Here is a 22,317-nt window from a genome sequence, read left to right as displayed (position 1 = left end):
GGAGCCATGGGGGGAGTCATGCAAAAAAAATGGTTACTTGTTACAGTTAATATTTCCAAATTAAGGTGATTTTATATTCTAATAGCTTCTGTTCCTAATAGAGAAACAGATAATTTGAAAATCATTTGAAGATTTATTTTTTACTTTCTTATCTTCTAAAACTATTCTATTTGGAGGAGAACATCATATTTCACCTGCAGCAAACTAAGATTTAAAGAAGCAAACTAGAAATCTAGGATGTTAATCTTGAAAATTACTCCTGATTTATCCTATTTCAAGCTAAGGTTATTTATTTATTTTTTCTTAAGGGGCCAGGTGGTAGCTTACCTAGTTGAGTTCACATGTTACAATGTATAAGGACTGAGATTCAAACCACCCCTGCTCCCCCACCTGCAGGGGGAAAGCTTCACAAGTGGTGAAGCAGTGCTACAGGTTCTCTGCCTATCCCTATCACTCCTCCCCCCTCAATTTCTAGCTATCTATCCAACAAAGATTAAAACAAAGAAAAAAAAAATTTCTTGGTGAATTGAAGGTAGTGAACATAGAACTTTTTTTTTTTTTTAAGAAGTTGAGGACAGGGGTAGATAGCATAATGGTTATGCAAAGAGACTCTGATGCCTGAGGCTCTGAAGTACCAAATTCAATCTGCTGCACCACCAGGCTGAGCAGTGCTCTGATAATAAAATAAAATAAGATAATAAAATAAAATAAAAATAAAGAAGTTGATAAAAGCCAGCGTGGTTGGGAGCCTTACCATACATAACACACTCACAGAGAAGCCATTTTTTTCAAAGCTTTTTTTTCTTTATTGGGGGGATTAGTGGTTTATAATAGACAGTAAAATACAGTTATATATATATATATATATAACATTTCTGTTTTCCACATAACAATTCAACCCCACTAGGTCCTTCTCTGCCATCATGTTCCAGGACCTGAACCCTCCCCCTCACCCCAGAGTCTTTTACTTCGGTGCAATAACACCAAACACAGAACAAGTTCTGCTTAGTGTTTTCCCTTCGGTAGAATCCATTTTTAATGTTTGCTAAGTTAAGAACACACATTAGTGTGACTTCAGTGATAATGATCAGTACTTCTGCAATTTCATTGATCAGATGCAGCCCTTTTTGGTTAGATCCTTTCTCCTCCCCTCCCAAAGATTAATCTATTTATATATGCATTGGTCTGTTTGTTTGTTTGTTTGTTTGTTTTAGATCTTAGTGAAACTTTGCAGTTTCGTTTCTCCAGCAGAGGAGCTGGCTCAGAAGGATGATCTCCAGCTTTTATTCAGTGCAATAACTTCTTGGTGCCCCCCCTACAACCTGCCTTGGAGGAAGAGTGCTGGTGAAGTCCTTATGACTATATCTCGTCATGGTCTTAGTGTCAATGTGGTGAAGTATATTCATGGTGATTATCTCTTTACTCATTTTAACTGATTTAAATGTCTTCCAAGTCTCTTGTCCTTATTTGTTAAGAAACTTACTTTAATCTTCACCTCTCCAAATATTATATCTAAAATTTAAATGTATGTTTTCAAGGAGGAAAAAAAAAAGCTTTGTATAGCATTTTAAATGTAAGATGTTTACATACCCTCCAAAGGATGGATATTTACAGAAGTTTAAATAATTTGTCTTGTAAATGTATTTTTTCCTCTTTTCCTGGAAAAAAAAATTGGAAATGCTATGTAACAACATACTTTTCCTGAAGATACCTGATAAGTAAATAATTCAGAGTAAGTAAAGAATTTAGATATTAAAAAAAAAAGAATTTAGATATTTAGATGGGGGCCAGGGAGATAACATAATGGTTATGCAAATAGACTTTCATGTCTGAGGCATCAAAAGTCACAAGGACAATCCCTAATATTACCATAAATTAGAGCTGAGCATTGCTCTGGTGTAAAAAGAAAAAAAGAGAAACAGTGTTCTGGGAGGTGGTGCAGTGGATAAAGCATTAGACTCTCAAGCATGAGGTCCTGAGTTCAATCCCCAATAGCACATGTACTAGAATGATTCCTAGTGTTTTTTTTTCTCTCTCTCCTATCTTTCTCATTAATAAAATCTTAAAAAAAAAGAAAGAAAAGAAAAACAAGCAAGCAAAAAAAAAGAAAAAAGGAGGCTTTTTAATCCCCATTAAAGAGAAATTATCCTTTATGTTTATGTCACATATAAGTATTAATTATCCTTTAAAATGTTTAACTACCAGTTTTCCCATAGATTGACAGGTTTAATATCTGTTAGTATTATCAATAAGACAATTATATTGATAGAATCTCAGCATCCACTTATATGTAATATAGACACATGTATTCCTGAAAATATTTCAAAATAATTTTAATAGTTATTTGTAACTAACCTAACACCCTTAAGTCATTTTGTGTTTCTTGTTCCTCCACCTCTGTGTAAATATCTTTAGCTTTTGTTATTCTTCTTCTTCTAGCGTTTGACATTATGTTAAATTAGATAGATACATTTCACCAGAGGTAGTGAAAGTCTTCTTTGAAATGCCTCATATACCCAACGTCAACGCTGCTGCTGCTGGTGGTGGTGGTGGTAGGGGGTAAATGCATTTTAAAACTAAGGAAAACTATTATAAACATGTAACATTCATATTACACTATTTGACTTACTTATCAAGATTTTCGAGTTTCATTTAATTTGTCAATAAATATTCAGTGTGGAAATATTCATAATGGACATAAACAATATTCGTTTTCATTCTTTATTCTTGTAGAGAAAGAATGTTTATCTACTTGTGTTCAGAATATGCAGCAATCTGATGACCTGTCTCCCCTAGAAATTGTTGAAATGTTTGCTGGACTTTCTTGTTTCCTCAAAGATTCCAGTGATGTCTCTCAAACCCTTTTGGATGATTTTCGGATATGGCAAGGATATACTTTCCTTTGTGATCTCTTACTTAGGTAAAAACCACACAGTTTAGAATCTATGTTGAATGTGTAGTCTTCCTCATAAGACTTCTGTGATCTGAGATTGCAGAGATAAAAGGAGTCAGTCATTCAATGTTTACTTTATCCTCCTAGTTTTAATCACTTATTTTCTATTCCTGTAAACATAATTTTTTTAAAAAGGCAACTTAAAGTTAGATTTAGCAAATATCTGCAAAGATGGTGGGGTGATGAGTGGTCCGATTCAAAGAATAAATGTGTTTCTTAGTAGCCAAGGAAGAACAGTGTATGTGTCTTAAAACCTTTCTGAGATTAAGAAATGTTTAATAACAAAAGTAATCATGCAGATTACTGTATACACACAAAAAATGTTTCAATAGCACTTTTTTTTTTTCCACCCCATATTCCACACATGTTCTGAAAAAATAAATGGTATCAAGGTTTTGTCCAAGATGGCTCTCTTATTTCACTAGTTTTTCCTGGGCAATTACTTATTTTTAAAATCATCTGATTGTGTTACAAACCAGAACTGTTTTGTAATGTGTGCACTCAACCAGGTATGCCACCACCCGACCCTCAGAACTGTTTTGTAAATATATTATCTTTAATACTAGTTTAACTTAACCGTCATTACTTAATCCTAGGCAGTTCCAGAGATATGATTTGGCATACACTGTATCTTCATTTAGAAATGATGACATATGAAAGTTGATGAAACACCTTTCACACAACCTTGTGGCTGTTAGTTGGCGCAGTCTTTGAGGATATAGGTGGGATCCCAGAGTTGGCACAGTGGGTAAAGCATTGGACAATCAAACGCTTGAGATTATAGGTTAACGGGATACCAGAAAGCTTGAAAACTATCAATACTCATTGACACAGGAGCTTCAGTTCATAAGTGTTAATCCTAAAAATAGAGTCAAGTGCAAGTAAAAGTTTGTATGTTTGTGCTCTCTTATTTTGATTTCTACTAGCTGTCCCAGTTCTTTTCTTTCTAATCTGCTTTGTTCTCCATGGATAGAAAAAGCATGCCAGGGGTAGGGTGACAGCTCACCTGGTAAAGTTCAGAAGTTACCATGCATGAGGAACTGGGTTCAAGCCCCCAGCCTCCACTTGCAGAGGGGAGAGCTTCTTCATTGGTGGAACAGTGAGTGTTGCAGGTGTCTCTCCTCTCTTTGGCTTTTTCCACTGTCTCCCTCTTTCTTTTTCTCTGCCTTTCACCATCTATCAAAGTTTAAGAGGCCACTGGGAACAAAAGCTATCTATGGGGGCACAGGAAAAATCTGTGAGGTGCAGTACCTGAATATGTCTGGCTTTGGTTTGGTCACTGGACATCACAAGGGAGATTCATGCATAGTGTGGTTATGTTTTGATGTCTCCCCCTCTGCGCCTGTTTCTCTTTTAAAAATATAGAACAAAAATTGGGCAGGAGAGGATGCTCAGCAGGATCTTGCAGTGTCTGAGGCCAAAGATTTCATTCCCTGCCCCTACATTAAGCAGTAAAAAGACATATTTGGGCCTGGGGAGATAGCATAATGGTTATGCAAAACAGTTTTCATTGCCCAAGGCACTGAAAGTTAAAGGTTCAGTCCCCCATACTACCATAAGCCAGAGCTGAGCTGTGATCTGGTAATAAATAAATAAATAAATAAATAAATAAATAAATAAATAAAATTAACTTAAAAAGAGATGTATTTTGGATGTGGAGTTCTGGTGGTGGGAATTGTGTGGAGTAGGAGTGCTCCTCTTATCTTATGGTCTTGTCAATATTTCCATTTTATTTAAAAAAAAACAACATATTTTTGGAGAGCCTACACATGGAAAAGAGGTATCTAACACTGACAAATGATTAGTTACCACATTCTTTCTGTGGTTTGAAGGCCAACTATTGTTATAAAATTTTTCAGATTATAAAAGAAGCTTAAAAATGTTGGAATTCTAAGTGTCTGCCTTTCTACATTTGCAAGTTTTATTTTAATGAGGATAATTAGAAGCCCCAATAAATAATTTAAAATGACATTTTGTATCCCATTTATGTTCTCAAGAAATCCAAGATCAAAAGATAAGTCTAGTCCCCAGAATCACCATAAGCCAGAGCTGAAAAGTGCTGTTTTTTTCAAAGGTGATTCCAGTGATCTTTTCAAGTAATTAATGTTGATTTCAAAAGTTGCTAGACGCTCTGAACTTCATTTAGATGCATTCTAATGAGAGTACCTGATTAATTAGTGAAATACAGAAATAGATCAAGTCTTACAACTCTTCCCAAAGGAATTTTTTAATTATTATTAACAAAAAAAGTGTCTTAGGAAACATTGGTTAATAAGATTTAACATTGCAAATAGTAAAATTTGATAGGACTGTAAAACTTTAGGGAACTTGAAATATTAACGTAAAAATGGAGACTTTCTGCCAGAGATCAGTGAATTGTCTTTCTTTGAACTATAGTGTTACACTACTTTTTTTAATGTACCCAGATGTCTTATAATGAAATTTGAGAAACTGTACTCCACAGATTTATATTTATGTTATAACCCCATGTTAAATCAGTAAAATTTCTGCTAAGATCTTTAGGTTTATAAATTTTTAAAGATTGTTTTTACGTTGGATAAATTCAGAGAGAAACTTTTCATAGCTTTATGCCTCTTTACTTACAGAAGTGAAAATTTCTCTGGTAAATCTTTGGCTGTGCAAAAGACAATAAATATTTGCTAATTTGTACTTTTTCTAGGTTGGAACAAGCAAAAGAGGCAGAATCCAAGGATGCCTTGAAAGATCTGGTTAATCTGATAACTTCTCTAACAACATATGGTGTCAGTGAACTAAAGCCAGCTGGTGTTACCACCGGAGCCCCCTTTCTGTTGCCTGGGTTTGCTGTGCCTCAGCCTGCAGGCAAAGGTGAAGTTTTTTGCTGTTGTTTTTTTTCAGTTCTTAGTCACCAAGAAACATAGAAGTAGTGTGAAGGGCTAGGGAGGTAGCATAATGGTTATGCAAAATGGCATTAGTGCCTGAGACTGAAGGTTTTAATTCCCAGTACCACCATAAGCCAGAGCTGACTAGTATTCTGGTTAAAAGAAAACAGAAAGAATTAGTGTGACTTGAGTCTGTTGCTTCTGTTAAGTTAATATATGCTGTTTTTCTTTATAATTGTGGTTTGTGGGTGTCATCTCTTACATCACTGTCCCTAGCATATCAGATACTTAGTATGGTAACAATTGTAAATTCAAGCAATGTCATTTTTACTTTATGATTTCATTTTAACATTCAAATAATTTAATAATTCAGACATAGCTCTTGAATTTTGGTACTTCACACATTTCTGCTATATGTGTGTTTCTGTAGATGGAACCTGGCTCATTCTTGTCTCTGTTATCACTGCATAAGCAATAATATAAAAAGCACAAGATACAAACAGTGATATTTTATTTAAAACCAAGCAAACATAGACACAAAGAAGTAACATTTTACATGGGAAGCAGAGTACACTTTCCTCCTCCTCTTCCTCCTTTTCCTCTCCCTCCTTCTCCTCGTCTCCCTCCCCCTCCTCTTCCTCCTTTGTTTTTTGCCTTCAGGGTTATCGCTGGGGCTGGTGCCTGCACTATGAATCCACTGCTCCTGAAAGCCATTTTCCCTTCATTTTGTTGCCCTTGTTGGACAAGACAGAGAGAAATCAAGAGAGAAGGAGAAGACAGAGTGGGGGAGTGAAAGATAGACTCCTACAGACCTGCTTCACCTCCTGTGAAGTGACTCCCCCCTGCAGGTGGGGAGCTGTGGGCTTGAACCGGGGTCCTTATGCTGGTCCTTGTGTTTCTCACCATGTGCGCATAACCCACTCTACTACCACCCAGAGTACATTTTTTTTTTAATTTATAAAAGGAAACATTGACAGAAATCATAGGATAAGAGGGGTACAACTCTACACAATTCCCACCACCAGACCTCCATATCCCATCCCCTCCCCTGATAGTTTTCCTATTCTTTATCCCTCTGGGAGCATGGACCCAGGGTCATTGTGGGATGCAGAAGGTAGAAGGTCTGGCTTCTGTAATTGAACATGGGCATTGACAGGTCGATCCATACTCCCAGCCTGCTTCTCTCTTTCCCTAGTAGGGTGGGGCTCTGGGAAAGCAGAGCTCCAGGACACATTGGTGGGGTCCTCTGTCCAGGGAAGTCTGGTTGGCATCATGCTAGCCTGGTGGCTGAAAAGAGAGTTAACATACAAAGCCAAACAAATTGTTGACCAATCATGGACCTAAAGGCTAGAATAGTGCAGGTGAAGAGTTGGGGTGTCCTTGATTTTGTAGATAGCTAGTAGGCATATTTTAGTTATATTCCAAAGGGCCTGTGGCTATACTATTTTTTTTTTTCCCCTTAGCCTGAAATCTGATATGTAGGTGGACCCAAGTTATTGTCTGGGGATATGATGTCATGGCTGGACAGAGTACATTTTTAAAAATATTATTTATTTATTTATTTATTTTGGATAAAGACAGAAATTGAGAGGGGAGGGAGGGAGGGAGGGAGAGAGAGAGAGAGAGAGAGAGAGAGAGAGAGAGAGAGAAGAGAAAGACACCTGCAGCAGCTCTGCTTCACCACTTTTGAAGCTTTTCCCATGCAGGTGGGGACCAGGGGCTTGAAACTGTATCCTGATGCACTGTGGTGTGAGCATTTAACCAGGTCTGCTACCACTTGGCCCCTCAGAGTACACTTTATAGTTTAGATTTTGTTTTATTTAAACTATTTATTTATTTCTTCCCTTTTGTTGCTCTTATTCCTTTATTCTTGTAGTTATTGTTGTTGTTATTGATGTCGTCATTGTTGGATAGGACAGAGAGAAATGGAGAGAGGAGGGGAAAACAGAGAGAGAGAGAAAGACAGACACCTGCAGACCTGCTTCACCGCCTGTGAAGCGACTCCCCTCCAGGTGGTTGGAGCTAGAGGCTTAACCCGCTGCGCTATCACCCGGCTCCCTAGATTTTACTTGTTAGCAATCTTTTGCTAATAAAACTTACTGTAATTAAAAATATATATTTTGTATTTCTTTACTTTGGATAGATATAGTGTGAAACTGAGTGTGTGGAGGGTTGAGAAAGAGAAAGAGACAATCTGCACTTAAATTCTGCGGGTTGAAACTGGGGGCTTGAACCCGAATCCTTGCACACTGTCGTCTCTGCACTCAACCAGGTGCACAACCACTTGCCCCCCTGATAAAACTTATTGCCTGATTAATAACATTTACTTATACAAGGTCAATCTTACATGTAATAAAACCCAACCACACCCCATACTCTGAAGCCTAGACTTAAGATGTTACATGCTTTTTTCTTTTTAAATCTGCTTAATTGTTTAGGGTAGATTAGTACCGAAACCAGCATTGGTAATGATGCAAGAAAGTTTTATCAGCATTATAATTTCTTTCTGACTGAATTTGAGTTACTGTGATGCAGACAACTATGACCTTTGGTAAAGACAGCATGTAGTCAAAGCAAATCGTTGGTCATCATTACAGTTCATGAACCATTTAAACAGCATGGTTTGCCATGATTAAGATATCACATCACACCTACTTTTTTTTTCTTCTTCTTCTATTTTAGGTCACAGTGTGAGAAACATCCAGGCCTTTGCAGTTCTCCAGAATGCATTTTTAAAAGCGAAAACCAGCTTCCTCGCCCAGATCATCCTAGATGCCATCACAAATATTTACATGGCTGACAATGCCAATTACTTCATCCTAGAGTCGCAGCACACACTGTCACAGTTCGCGGAAAAAATTTCCAAACTCCCAGAAGTGCAAAACAAATACTTTGAAATGCTGGAGTTTGTCGTTTTTAGCTTAAACTATATCCCCTGTAAAGAACTCATCAGTGTTAGCATCCTCTTAAAATCTAGTTCTTCTTACCACTGTAGCATTATTGCAATGCGAACACTCCTCAAGTTTACACGACATAACTACATATTTAAAGATGTGTTCAGGGAGGTGGGCCTCCTAGAGGTCATGGTAAACCTTTTGCACAAATATGCCGCCCTCCTAAAGGATCCAACTCAGGCGCTAAATGATCAAGGTAAAAGCATTTCCCTTCATTTTTTTTAAGTTATTTATATGCAAGAGTTTAGACAGGGTCTTCTGGTTTTGTTTTCTGTTATGTGAGTGATATGAAGAGCTTGCTAATGTGTGTTATTGTAGCATGATTGTGAGCTGTTTATTCAGCCTCTCTTAGGGAGCTGAGAAAGGGAAGTCTAGAAATTTCTCAATGATGGAGAGAATTTAAGGTGAAAAGTGAGGCGTGCCTTGGGGTCAGGAGGTATTACACCTGGTTATGTGCTCACATTACAGTGTGCAAGGACCCAGTTTTGAGCTCCCAGTCCCCACCTGCAGGGGGAAAGTTTCATGGGTGGTGAAGCAGGGCTGCAAGTCTCTCTCTCTCTCTCTCTCTCCCTCCCCCTCTCTCTCCCCCCTCCTCCTTCTTCCTTCCCTCCCTCCTCCCTCCCTCCCTCTTTATCTCCTCCTTCCTTCAATTTCTGTGTCTATCCAATAATAAATTTTTAAAAAGTGAGGGAAGTTTTAAGATTCAACTACATTCTTTATCTTAGTTGGGATTTTTCAAATAGCTTCTGGAGAGTTCACAGTGGGCTCTTGAATGGGGATCCTTCCCAGGACTAGTCTCTCTGCACAAGGTACTGGACCACAGGCAAGAGCCAAGAGTAAGATGTACAGGTCATTAGGGTCTCTGTTTTGCAGCTGGGACACTGAAAAGGGAGAGGCTGGGTTTGATAGGCAGGGAGGAAGGACAGCTTTTCCAGTCTGATGATATCTACCTGTCATTCTTGGAGATAGTTGCCCTCAGCTGAGGAAGCCGTCTACAGGCATTTTCCTGTTGACACCTGTCCTCTATGGCAGCAAGCTCTATAAAATCTGATGCGGTCACAATCCTATCAGGATAGTGGCGGCTGCCACTATATTCTCTCTAAATGTGAGGTGAACAGAATTCAGGTTCAACCTTGGACTAGATCAGAGGGTACTAGGCTGGTTAGTAGTGGATGTTCTCTCTTCAGTTGGTACATCCCCAGTCATAGACCTAGAGTTGCTTTCTAGTTTAATCTCTGAGGCAATTGAGTGTTCTGGTTCACTTTCTCTACCTACCACCGAACATCTAGATGCTTATTAACTGATGCCACTGAATGTTACTCTTTCAACTTCTGGTTTTATAGGTAGTCTTCAGTCAAGGATAATTGCAAAGACCTGCTGTTAATAATTTTGTAAATGTCTCTGTCCAGACTATCTGTATGTATATTTGTTTTGTATTCATGAAACTGCCAGTTTATAAGTGTACATATGTTTGAGTTATGAACCGCCATAGGCAGAATAATGGCTCTCCACCCCTTTGTTTGTGTCTTGATCACTTAAACCTGTGTATAATTATGCTGCCTGCTGAAAAGCAATTAAGGTTGCCAGTCAGCTGACTTTAGTGAAGGGATTGTGGGTTGACCAGGTGGGCTCAGTATAGTCACATGGGTCTTACGAGAGGGGGAGAACTAGAGAAATGGGTGGGTGGAAGACTGCACAGAAATAATGTCCCTGATTCTCAAATGGTGAAGGAGGCAGTGAGTAAAGAAGGAATGCAGGAATCTTCTAGAAGATGGAGTAGGGGGGGTTTCACTCTTAAGTGTGTCTGTACCTGTTGAAACCATCAGACACGTGGATGTTCCGCTGCCTCAAAAATGTTTTTAATCATAAATCTTGTTCACTTACACCTAGTATCATCAGATACCTTAAGTGTGATTATTTCCTGATTCTCAGGTAAAGCACACTATATGACACTTAGTATGCTAAATGAATTAACACAAGTCAAATAAATAGCACTTTTCTTTAGGTTTTATTTATTTACAAACTTAATATTAGTTGATCATGACTTTCTTGCCACACCCAAGTAAAACCCCTAAACACTTCGGTTTTGAGCTTTACTTATTTAGTACTATGGCAGTGTGTCATGGTTAAAGATTTTATAATATCCATTGTATTAGTGGTGAGAGTGAATGTTTCAAACTACCATGAGGGAGAGAAAGATTAGAGGAAGATGGCCAGAGGGCTATGAACTCCAACTCCATCAGGACCTGGGGAGTGAAGAGGGAAAATAAAGGAAGAGTATTTGGAAATAGTAATAGGTGTAGGTGTGACTTAGAAAGGGAGAGAAGGGGAGTCGGACGGTAGCGCAGCGGGTTAAGCGCAGGTAGCGCAAAGCGCAAGGACTGGTGTAAGGATCCCAGTTCAAGCCCCCAACTCCCCACCTGCAGGGGAGTGGCTCCACAAGCAGTGAAGCAGGTCTGTAGGTGTCTTATCTTTCTCTCCCCCCTCTCTGTCTTCCCCTCCTATCCATTTCTCGCTGTCCTGTCCAACAATGACATCAATAACAACAACCATAAGAACTACAACAATAGAACAATGGCAACAAGAGGGAATAAATAAGTTTTAAAAAGAAAAGGGAGAAAAGGCAGGACTATAGGAAAAAGAAAATGGGCAAGTATATATAAATATAGACAGATACAGAAATATCAGTTAACCCTCATCTGTGACCTTGGGAGAACTACTTCAATTTCCAGTGGAGGCAAAGGAGACATAGAACTCTGGTTGTGGGAACAGTGTGGAATTATACCCCAGTTATCCCATAATTTTGTGAATCAATATTAAATCATTAATTTAAAAAAAAGTGTACAGATAGAACATAAACAGAATGTCTGTCGTTTCTTATGTTGGTCATGTTCCTCAGGGGACTCAAGAAATAATAGTTCCATTGAAGATCAAAAACACTTGGCTTTGTTGGTGATGGAGACTTTGACAGTGCTTCTTCAAGGATCAAACACAAATGCAGGTAACTTGGAAGAGCTACTTAATGGTCTTGGAGGTAGTGCCTCTGGTTTGTCTTTAGTAGTTCTTGCTTTAGAAGATTATCTTCAGAGTAGAAAGTTCTCATTCCTTGGTAGTGCTATCCTATCTCTAGAAGCAATACCCTGGACTGCTACCAGTATTTTAATGACAGATATATAACATTCTGAATATGTCATTGTTTTTATAAGGTGCTTTGTGTTTACTCTAGGATTCTCTATTTTTGTTTTATGTAATGCAAACTCAGAATAACATTAAATACTTAAAAAAAAGATGGCTTCATATATTTGGGGGGGGTCTGGGTGGTGGTACACCTGGTTGAATGCACATGTTACAATGCACAAGGACCCCGGTTTGAGACCCCGGTCCCCACCTGCAGGGGAAAGCTTCACAAGTGGTGAAGCAGGGCTGCAGGTGTCTCTCTGTCTCTCACCCTATTACCCTTTCCCCCTCGATTTCTGGATGTCTCTATCCAATAAATAAAGATAATAATTTTTTTTTTTAATATTTGTGTGAGGGTTACAAAGGCAGCTTATCAGGTAAGACATGTGCTTGAACATGCACATGGCCCAGCTTCCAGCCCTGTCACCACGTGGGAGTGCTATGGCACTTGGGAAAGCTCTAGTGTGGGTGACCCCTCCCCCCAAATAGTGGACCAGGAACAATGAAATTGTGTTTGAGAGAGGCCCCAGCTGTGTATGTGGGTGGGTGGGGGAGTTAAACTTTTCTCTCATATTGTGATTTTATTAATTTTAAAAAATAGTCCAGGGTAGAATATTATGATGTTTCAATATTAGGGAAATATTGAAGAATGCTATTTCTCTCTCTCTCTCACTCTCTCTCTCACCAGAGCACTGACCAGCTCTGCTTTATGGTGGAGCAGCGATTAAACCTGGACTTTGAGCTTCAGGCATGAAATCCTCTTTGCATAACCATTATGCTATCTACCCCTATTGAGAATGCTATTTATTTATTTATCTATTTATTTCTGCATAGAGACAGAGAGAAACTGAGAGGGGACGGGGAGGTAGAAAGGCACCTGCAGCTCTGCTTCACCACTCGTGAAGCTTTCCTCCTGCAGGTGGGGACTAGGGACTTGAACCTGCAGGAGGAAAGCTTCACGAGCGTTGAAGCAGGGCTACAGGTGCATCACCGCCTGACCCCCAAGAATGCTATTTCTCTAGTTCCATTCCTCGTTTAACTTTTTTTAATCCATTATTTTAATTTTAGATGTGTATGTGTACAGAGAGAAGGCGAGATACCACAGCACTGCTCCACCATCCATGGAGCCTCTCCTTTTGGGACTTAACCCAGGGCTTTGAGCACAGTAAAGTGTGTACACCCTGCTGGGTGACGTATCTCCCTGTCCTCTGCTGCTTTCTATGTGACCTTGGCCACAACACAAGTTCTGTGTGTCTCATCTGTGTTTGGGAGGTTCAGTTAGTGAAACAATCTACATAAGAGCCTTTGGAGCAGTTCAGTAACTGATGCTTTCCTTCTGTTTTAAAGTTTGTCCTTTTTTTGTTTATGTGCTCTACTGATCTAACTAAAACATTTGATTCTTGGCCCCTCCCACCCCCTTTGTAGAATGCTTTCTCCTTTCTTGCTACTACTTTGTAAGTCTTGTTTCTGTTAAAGTCCCAGATTTATTTAGGCTATTGCATGTTTGAAAGTCTTAACGTAAATCAGACTTAGTATCGTTATACATCATAAAAGCTGGATATGAAAAATGCAAGGGAAAAAAGAAAAATGTGGGGTCTCTTTGATGTCTGCACTGGACATTTCTGAATGTTTTGAATTTGGAGAACTTGCACATGAAGACCACACGGGACATTGATTGCATAGCAAAGGGTCTGGGGAAGCTTGCTTTAACCTTTCCTCACTTCCCGCAGGCCCCATCTTGTGTTGTGTGGTAAAGGGCAAAATGTCTTGACAAGGTTTCACATGCACTGTTTTCAGTTAGTCTTCTTGACTAGAGAATTAAAACTGTTATTCATCAGACCTGCCCTACAATGTCTTCAGTTAACCTCTGTTGTTCTCCTTCTCCAAGGGATTTTCCGAGAATTCGGAGGTGCGAGATGTGCACATAATATCGTGAGGTACCCTCAGTGCAGGCAGCACGCCCTGATGATTATCCAGCAGCTGGTGCTCTCTCCCAACGGGGATGATGACATGGGCACTCTCCTGGGCCTGATGCACTCGGCACCGCCAACAGAACTACAGCTGAAGACTGACATCTTAAGGGTGAGCTGGATACGTGTTTTACCATGAAGATCTGTGGTTATTTTGTATTTTTTTGTGTTTTAGAGACATGGAAATATCTAAATGCTAAAGAAATCGAACCTTACTAAAGAAATAGAACCCTGTGCACATCAGGGATTTCAGTCACTCACGTCTTTCAGTGCTTGTTAGCTAACTGCTGACTGTAACTATCTTGATTTTTTTCAGTGCTTGTTAGCTAACTGCTAACTGTAACTATCTTGATTTTTTTAAAAAACATTTTATTTATTTTTAGAGACAGAAATTTAAATGGAAGAACGAATAGGAAGACAGAGAGACACCTGTATCACAGCTTTACTGATTGTGAAGCTTCCCCCTACAGGTGGGGACTGGGGGGCTTGAACCCAGGCACACTTTTTAACATATGCACTCTACTATGTATGCTAATGAGCGCATTATGGAAGTGTGCTATCCTAATAAATACTAAATGCCATCAATGCATATACTGTCAGGAAGGACCACAGAAAAAATTGGCAATATTTATACATACGTAGAGAGAGAGGGTCAGATAGTTATAGGAATATAGTTAACCCATATCTGTGACCTTGGGAGAACCACTGCAGTTTCCAGTGGAGGGAAAGGACACATAGGACATTAGTGGTGGGAACAGTGTGGAATAGTACTCCTTTTATTTTATAATTTTGTAAATCACTAATTATAATAATAAAAGAAAATGTGCCCTCAGTAAAGGGGAAAATTATATGAACAACTATATGCCACCAAGCTAGAGAACTTGGAAGAAGTGGACAGTACCTACAGACTTCCAAAATTAAACAAAGAGGAACTAGAAAATATGTGCAGGCCAATCACAGCCAAAGAAATTGAGACAGTTATCAAAAGCCTTCCAAAAAATAAAAGTCCTGGACCAGATGGTTTTACAAATGAATTCTACATAACCTCCAAGGAAGAGGTAATTCCTCTGCGTTTAAAACTCTTCCAAAAGATTGAACACACAGAAATACTCCCTTCCAGCTTCTATGAAGGCAACATCAATCACCCTGATACCAAAAGCAGACTGGGATACAACAAAAAAAGAAAGCTACGGACTAATATCTCTGATGAACATAGATAAATATTGAACAAAATTCTAACCCACTGGATACATCAGTATATTAAAAAAAAAAAAAGTACTGTAAATCACTAACCTTCACCCTCAATAAAGTGGAACTAAAATAAAAAAATAAATAAAAAGAAAGAACCAGCGGGCTCCCCACTGCAGGGGAGTCCCTTCACAGGTGGTGAAGCAGGTCTGAAGGTGTCTTATCTTTCTCTCCCCCTCTGTCTTCCCCTCCTCTCTCCATTTCTCTCATTCCTATCCAACAACGACAGCAATAACAACTACAATAATAACGGCAGTGACGATGATAAACAACAAGGGCAACAAAGGGGGAAAAACAAAAGAAAGAACAGATTGACAAACAAAAGAAGGAAGGAAGGAAGGAAGGAAGGGTGCAGCAAGTTAGCTACATAACTGGTGGCGCAGTCGGCTGAGCACATGTCACATGTGTGCAAAGACCTGAGTTTAAGCCCTAGGTCTCCACCTACAGGGAGAAGCTTCACAAGTGGTGATGTAGGGCTCCGTGTGTCTCTCTCCCAATTTCTCAATTTCTGTCTCTATCCAGTAAATGAATAAATTTAAAAAAAAAAAAAGAACACCATAAAAATTATCTGCTCAGTGTAGTGGTCAGTAATTAACATTACACATTATGTCTTAGGCACAACCTCTGTGTTAAAGACTAGACTGTAAGCCGTCAACCCTCTGTACAATTAAAAATTATCATTTAGGGGGCCAGGTGGTAGTGCAGCGGGTTAAAAGTGTGCTTGGCACAAAGAGTGCCGACTGGCATAAGGATTTCCACCTGCAGTGGTGGTGGTAGGTGCTTCACAAGCGGTGAAGCAGGTCTGCAGGTGTCTTTCTCTCCCCTTCTTTGTCTTCCCCTCCTCTCTCAACTTCTCTCTTTTCTATCCAACAACAATAATAAGAACAACAAGGGCAACAAAAATAGGGAAAAATAGCCTCCAGAAGCTGTGGATTTGTGGTGCAGGCACCGAGCCTCACTGATAACCCTGGAGGCAAAAATAAAATCATTTAAATGAACTGTTAATAAATAAATTGTGTGTCAGGTTTTATGAGATGCCTGTGGAGGTCCATTTGCCGAAGGATGGGGCTCAGGAGCTGCTTATGTGCCTGCTGCTCAGGGCTCAGGTGTGATGAAAGAAAGCCTGAAGGCCAAACAACAAAATGGCCATGGGGCAGTGTGTCAGGCTGCGCCGTGGAGGAGAGATAGAGGAGATCCGGAGCGAAGAGGGAACACAAATCTTTATTCGCACGGGCACCTCAGAGTTGGGTGAGAGCGCAGTGGTTCGGGCCACGTGGAACTAGCAAAAATGGCCGCGCGCAGCACCCTTCCCTGTGGTCTAATCACCTGAGGTGAAAAGCGGGCAAGAGAGAGACAGAGAGACAAGTAGGAAGGCTTTATAGGGCAAAAACCAGGAGTGACGAGTCAGGACAGGATTGGTTGGGAAAGGCACTCTGAGAATATCATCTAACTCTCTTGGGAACTGGCAATAACCTGAGGGGACAGCATGGCGGCTGTGACTGCATCTGCACAATTTCCCAGCAGCAGTGGATATATAGTACCTGCAACAGGCCCCAGCAATAACCCTGGAAACAAACAAACGAACAAAAACTCTGTACACACACACCTCTGCGAGTTTTTGTTGTAGATGTTGTTTAGTTTGTGTTTTTTTTAAATTTTATTTATTTATTCCCTTTTGTTGCACTTGTTTTTATTGTTGTGGTTATTGTTATTGATGTCATTGTTGTTGCATAGGACAGAGAGAAATGGAGAGAGGAGGGGAAGACAGAGAGGGAGAGAGAAAGATAGACACCTGCAAACCTGCTTCACTGCTTGTGAAGCAACCACCCCTGCAGGTGAGGAGCTGGGGGCTTGAAACGGGATCCTTGCACTTTGCGCCACCTGCACTTAACCTGCTGTGCTACCGCCTGACTCCCACTTTGTGTGTTTTGTTTTGACAGTGTTGAATTATACTTGATTATGTGCTTTGTCTATTTAATAAAACCTGCTGTGCTACCGCCTGACTCCCACTTTGTGTGTTTTGTTTTGACAGTGTTGAATTATACTTGATTATGTGCTTTGTCTATTTAATAAAATTACTTTGTAAAACTATCAGTGAGCTCATTATCTTTCAAAGACAGCCACCAAAGACTGGTTCCTAACGTGATTCTCCTATTTTTAAAATGACTTTTCTTTTGGGCTGCTGGGTCCTTAAGCTTGTAGTTCCATGATTCCCTGCAGAATCCTTTTTTTTTTAGATAAAGGGAAGGAGGGAGAGAAAGATGGGGGGGAGATACCACAGCACCATCCACTGCTTTTAGATCTTCCCCCCTTGCATGGTGCTGTCATGTGGCTTTTTGGGGGGGGAGTAGGGGTCTTGAACTAGGGAGTGGGGTGAGTGGTCTCCTTGCCCCTAATGTGACATTTTTAGTGAGAAGAACACTTGATAAGCTTATAAGATTGTTCATTGAGTAGGTAATAAAAACGCTCCTATCAGCTATTCTGAGTGGTGTTGTGCTGTTGTCTTTTTCTTCTGCTTCTCTTTTTTTCATTGAGTATGTTTTGTTTCCTGCAGGCCCTCCTCTCAGTCCTTCGAGAAAGTCACCGATCAAGAACAGTCTTTAGGAAGGTTGGAGGGTTTGTGTACATAACCTCTCTGCTGGTTGCCATGGAGAGATCTTTGAGCTCCCCACCCAAGAACGGCTGGGAGAGAGTAAACCAGAACCAAGTGTTTGAACTTCTCCACACTGTTTTCTGCACATTGACTGCCGCCATGCGCTACGAACCAGCCAACTCTCACTTCTTCAAGACCGAGATTCAGTACGAGAAGTTGGCAGATGCCGTTCGATTTCTTGGCTGCTTCTCAGACCTGAGGAAAATAAGCCCCATGAATGTTTTCCCCTCCAACACACAGCCATTTCAGCGCCTCCTAGAGGACGACATGATTGCCATGGACTCTGTGTCGCCCACTTTACAGCACTGCAGTAAACTCTTTATTTATCTTTACAAAGTAGCCACAGATTCTTTTGACAGGTAGGAATGTCTCCCCTGCTCTCCGTTAGTTAAAAATTGAGATAAGGTTTACTTTTGACAGAAGATAAAAGAATGAACCCTCATTCCTATTTGCGTATCTATCACCTTATTTATGAATACTATCATTGCTTTGGTGTTAAGTTTTTCAGTTAATTCTTTGTATTATCTGTAAATCCATAGCTAACCCTTGGTGCAATTAATGGCATAATTGCTTTCTTTTTTAAGATTTTATTTATGGATTCATGAAAAATAATAGGCAGAGAGAAAGAACCAGATATCACTGTGGTACATGTGCTGCTGGGGATTGAACTCAGGACCTCTTGCTTGAGAGTCCAATATTTATCCACTCCGCCACCTTCTGGAGCACAATAGCATAGTTTCTGTGAAGTTTTCTTTTATTATTATTTATCTATTTATTTGCTAGAGACGAGAAATTGAGAGGGGGGGAGAGATAGTTTGTGAAGTTTTCTTTAATGGTATGTACTGCTTTTACTGTCAACGACATTAGCTTCATTCAAACTTAGCAACTTGTCTATGATTTTGACTGTGCATTTTCTGACAGGTGACAGATTATTAGTATTCCTAATCCTTAAAAAATTATGTAGCACTGTAAGAAACATTGGATCACTCAAGAGTTCATCAGTATTATCTATTAATCCCACTCACCAGCCCTAATTTTTTTTTAATTTCTTTATTGGGGAATTAATGTTTTACATTCAACAATAAATACAATAGTTTGTACATGCATAACATTCCCCAGTTTCCCATATAACAATACAACCCCCACTAGGTCCTCTGTCATCCTTCTTGGACTTGTCTTTTACTTTGATGTGATATGCCAATTCCATTTCAGGTTCTACTTGTGTTTTTAGCCCTAATTTTTTTAATGCAATTTTTATTGTTAGGATTTTCCCCTCCAGTTTGAATATCACTTTGTTGAGGAATTAGTGGTTCATAGAATTTTTGTTGTCATAGAGTATACTTCCATTTCCCCAAGAAGGTATCAGTACATCTCACACTCAACCAAGTCATTATCTTTTTCACTCCATAGGGACTTAGATCTCTAGCCTACTCTTTAAATTAATTAGTTAATTGATTTTATTAGAGCACTGTTCAGCTCTGGCTATGGTATGGGGGGGGGGGCAGTTGAACCTAGGACCCCAGAGCCTCGGGCATGAAGAGTTTTTTGCATAACCATGTGCTATCTCTCTGGTCCCCTTAGATAAATTATTTAAAAATAATTTTTAAAGCCTTTAATTTATGCGAGATGAGGAAAGCAGAGCATCACTCTGGCACAAGCAGTGCCATTTGGAACCTAGTGCTTGAGAGTCCAGTGTTTTATTCACTGCCTCACCTGGACTGCACCTGAGACAAAGCATTACGTGACACCTACTGTGTGCCAAGAACTTGGCAGACTGCCTTGGTTCTCAACATCATTTTTTTTTTAATCTGACATGAGATGACAGAGAAATTTAGAGGGGAGAGAGACAGAGAGATACCTAAAGACCTGCTTCATATTGGTCCCTCTGTAAGTGGGGACCGGGAGCTTGAGACCAGGTCATGTGCACTCAACCAGGTGGACCACCACTGAGCCTGGTCCTGGCCATCTAGAAACACATGCACATGAGTAAACCATAGCCAGATATTGTGACAGAACCTACAGTGAGGAAAAACTTGGGTCCCAAGGGACACCATAGGAATATCACTTCATGTAAGTCATTTATTTTCAGTGCTAAAATCTTTTCAATGAAGTTCTTCCTTTGAAAGCAACGAGTAATCATGCTGCTGACTAGTCCTATGCACTATCACTTTTAACAGTTACCACAGCTTTATTTTCTTTGTTTTAAAAGGATTTATTTATTTATTTATTTATTTATTAGAAACATAGCAGGAGAAAGAACCAGACATCACACTAGTACATGTGCTGCCAGGGATTGAACTTGGGACCTCCTGCTTGAGAGTCCAATGCTTTATCCACTGGGCCACCTCCTGAACAAACACAGATTTATTTTGTAAAATGAATGTAATGTTTACATATTGTCCCCATAAATTAAGTCAAGCAGCTTTAATATATTTTCTAACAGGTCTGAAACTTTTTTTTTTTTACTGTGAAGTTACTTTGAAATTTCTAATGAGATATCTCTTGCTTATATTTCTTAGATCTTAATATTTAGATAGTATAATTCAGGTAATGTACAATCCTCTACTTTGTCTCATACTGAGAATGAAAGTTCTATATGCTGTCAACTTAGGAAGCCATAGAGTAGAGCAGTATTCTAGAAGGAAGCTGTTTAAATTTCAAATTGGTACATTGAGATTCAACCTTCCCTCCTTGTTTTTGACTAATCTTAGTGAGCAAACCCCCTTTTCAGTTTGCTTAGCCATAAGTGGTGCTTACAGCACTCTGTTTAACCAACCAATGTCTTCAGTGTTAACACTAATGGAGAAGTACCTGCCTTAAGCATGCTTTCTGTTTCCCTCAGTGCATGCCTCCCAGTGTTGTTCCTCGTTCCTTCTGAGGACACAGGGTGTTCCTAATTCAACTTGACTGGTATTTCTCGTGAAACTAACCAACTGCCAACCTGGTGTTCTCTTCTAACCTCTCTAAACCGCCCTGTCTTGTTTTATTGTCTGTAGTCGTGCAGAACAGATCCCTCCTTGCCTGACAAGTGAGTCTTCTCTCCCCTCTCCTTGGGGTACACCAGCTTTGTCCAGGAAAAGGTACTGATCTTATCAGAGAAGTCAATTTCTATCTTGTGTGGGGTTTTACTTCTTGTATTGCTTCAATTATATGTGAATGTGCTTATCATACTTTGTAGCTTCAAATTTGGGGACTTTTTGGTTCATTCTTTAAAAAAAAATTTAAATCGTTTTATTATTTTATTAGGAGGAGTTAATTGTTTACATTACAACTGTTGACACATCGATACAATTTCTTACCTCTCTGTAATAGACATCTGCAAAGCATTCTCAATCTTGAGGTTTTTAAACTATTAACTTCTTGGTGCCAAGTGGTGACACACCTGTTGAAGTACACACATTACAGTGTGCAAGGACCCAGGTTCAAACTCCCGGTCCCCACCTGCAGGGGGGAAGCTTTATTGAAGTAGGACTCTCTGTTTCTTTCCCTCTCTGTCTCCCTCTGCTTCTCAATTCCTCTCTGTCTACCCAACAGTAAATAAATATTATTTAAAAAATTAACTATTAACTTCTGGATGTATTGGTAAGAATAAAATATATCAAGATGGGAAGGACACAAAATCTTGTCATCCTATTTTGTTATTTAAACTAAAATATACATTTTACCTTATTCAAAGGACTTGACGACCCTTTAAGGTGATGCTTTTCCACATTTCCATTTTAGTTTGTCTACTTGGACTCATTTTTTGGTTGTTACTACGACTCCAAAATGAACATCATACCATTTGAAAGGGAATGTGTTTCCCCCCCACCCTCAGTCCAGTGTAACCAATTAGGATGCGATGTTAGTATAAGACTTGTCATTTCTTGCCCTTGAAAAATTTAATTGAAAATTCTACTCTAGCTCATTTTCACTGGTTCTGTAAAAATCTAATTGAAGTTGAACCAGTCTGGATCATATATATTTATATATACATATGTGTGTGTATATATATATGAATATAGTGAATATAAGAATACGCACTAGAGCTAGGTGGTGGCACATTTTGTTATGCACACATTACAGTGCTCAACGACCTGAGTTCAAGCCCCTGGTCCCCACCTACAGGAGTTCAAGCCCTTGTCCCCACCTACAGGGGGAAAGCTTCACGAGTGGTGAAGCAGGTCTATAGGTATCTATCTATCTCACTCTCTCCTTTCATCTTCTGTATGTCTCTATCCAATAATAAATAAAAATATTAAAAAATAAAATAAATTTATGAATCAGCACTTGATTGGCAGGAATACAAGTAAGGTTTAAGATTTCTGTTGGGGGTCAGGAGGTGGTGCATATGTTACCAAGCATGAAAACCTGGTTCAAGCCCTTGGTCTTTACCTGCAGGTGGGAAGCTTCATGAGTGGTGGAACAGTGCTGCAAGTGTGTCTCTCTATCTATCCATACTTTTTTCATAAAAGGAAATGGAAGAAAGGAAAGGAGGGAGGGAGGGGCCACCAGGAAGCAA

General features: G+C 39.5%; 1 protein-coding gene across 4 annotated transcripts in view; it reads left to right on the top strand.

The window, feature by feature from the left end:
• The window catches only part of WDFY3 (WD repeat and FYVE domain containing 3), a 291,982-nt gene that overhangs the window by 144,216 nt on the left and 125,449 nt on the right, over nt 1–22,317 (top strand). For 3 of the 4 annotated variants that reach the window (XM_060187746.1, XM_016189049.2, XM_007525029.3), the window contains exons 7-14: nt 1,215–1,407; nt 2,734–2,920; nt 5,634–5,800; nt 8,497–8,964; nt 11,668–11,769; nt 13,834–14,027; nt 17,718–18,175; nt 20,813–20,896. In XM_060187746.1, the coding sequence (XP_060043729.1) occupies nt 1,215–1,407; nt 2,734–2,920; nt 5,634–5,800; nt 8,497–8,964; nt 11,668–11,769; nt 13,834–14,027; nt 17,718–18,175; nt 20,813–20,896 (1,853 nt within the window). The remainder of the gene's footprint in view (nt 1–1,214; nt 1,408–2,733; nt 2,921–5,633; nt 5,801–8,496; nt 8,965–11,667; nt 11,770–13,833; nt 14,028–17,717; nt 18,176–20,812; nt 20,897–22,317) is intronic. The other variant, XM_060187747.1, reaches the window with a different exon arrangement.

The sequence above is a fragment of the Erinaceus europaeus genome, chromosome 3 (assembly GCF_950295315.1).
Source record: "Erinaceus europaeus chromosome 3, mEriEur2.1, whole genome shotgun sequence".
Taxonomy (NCBI): Eukaryota; Metazoa; Chordata; class Mammalia; order Eulipotyphla; family Erinaceidae; genus Erinaceus; species Erinaceus europaeus.
Note: the sequence above shows the minus strand (reverse complement) of the source record. Positions and strands in the feature narration are given on the sequence as shown.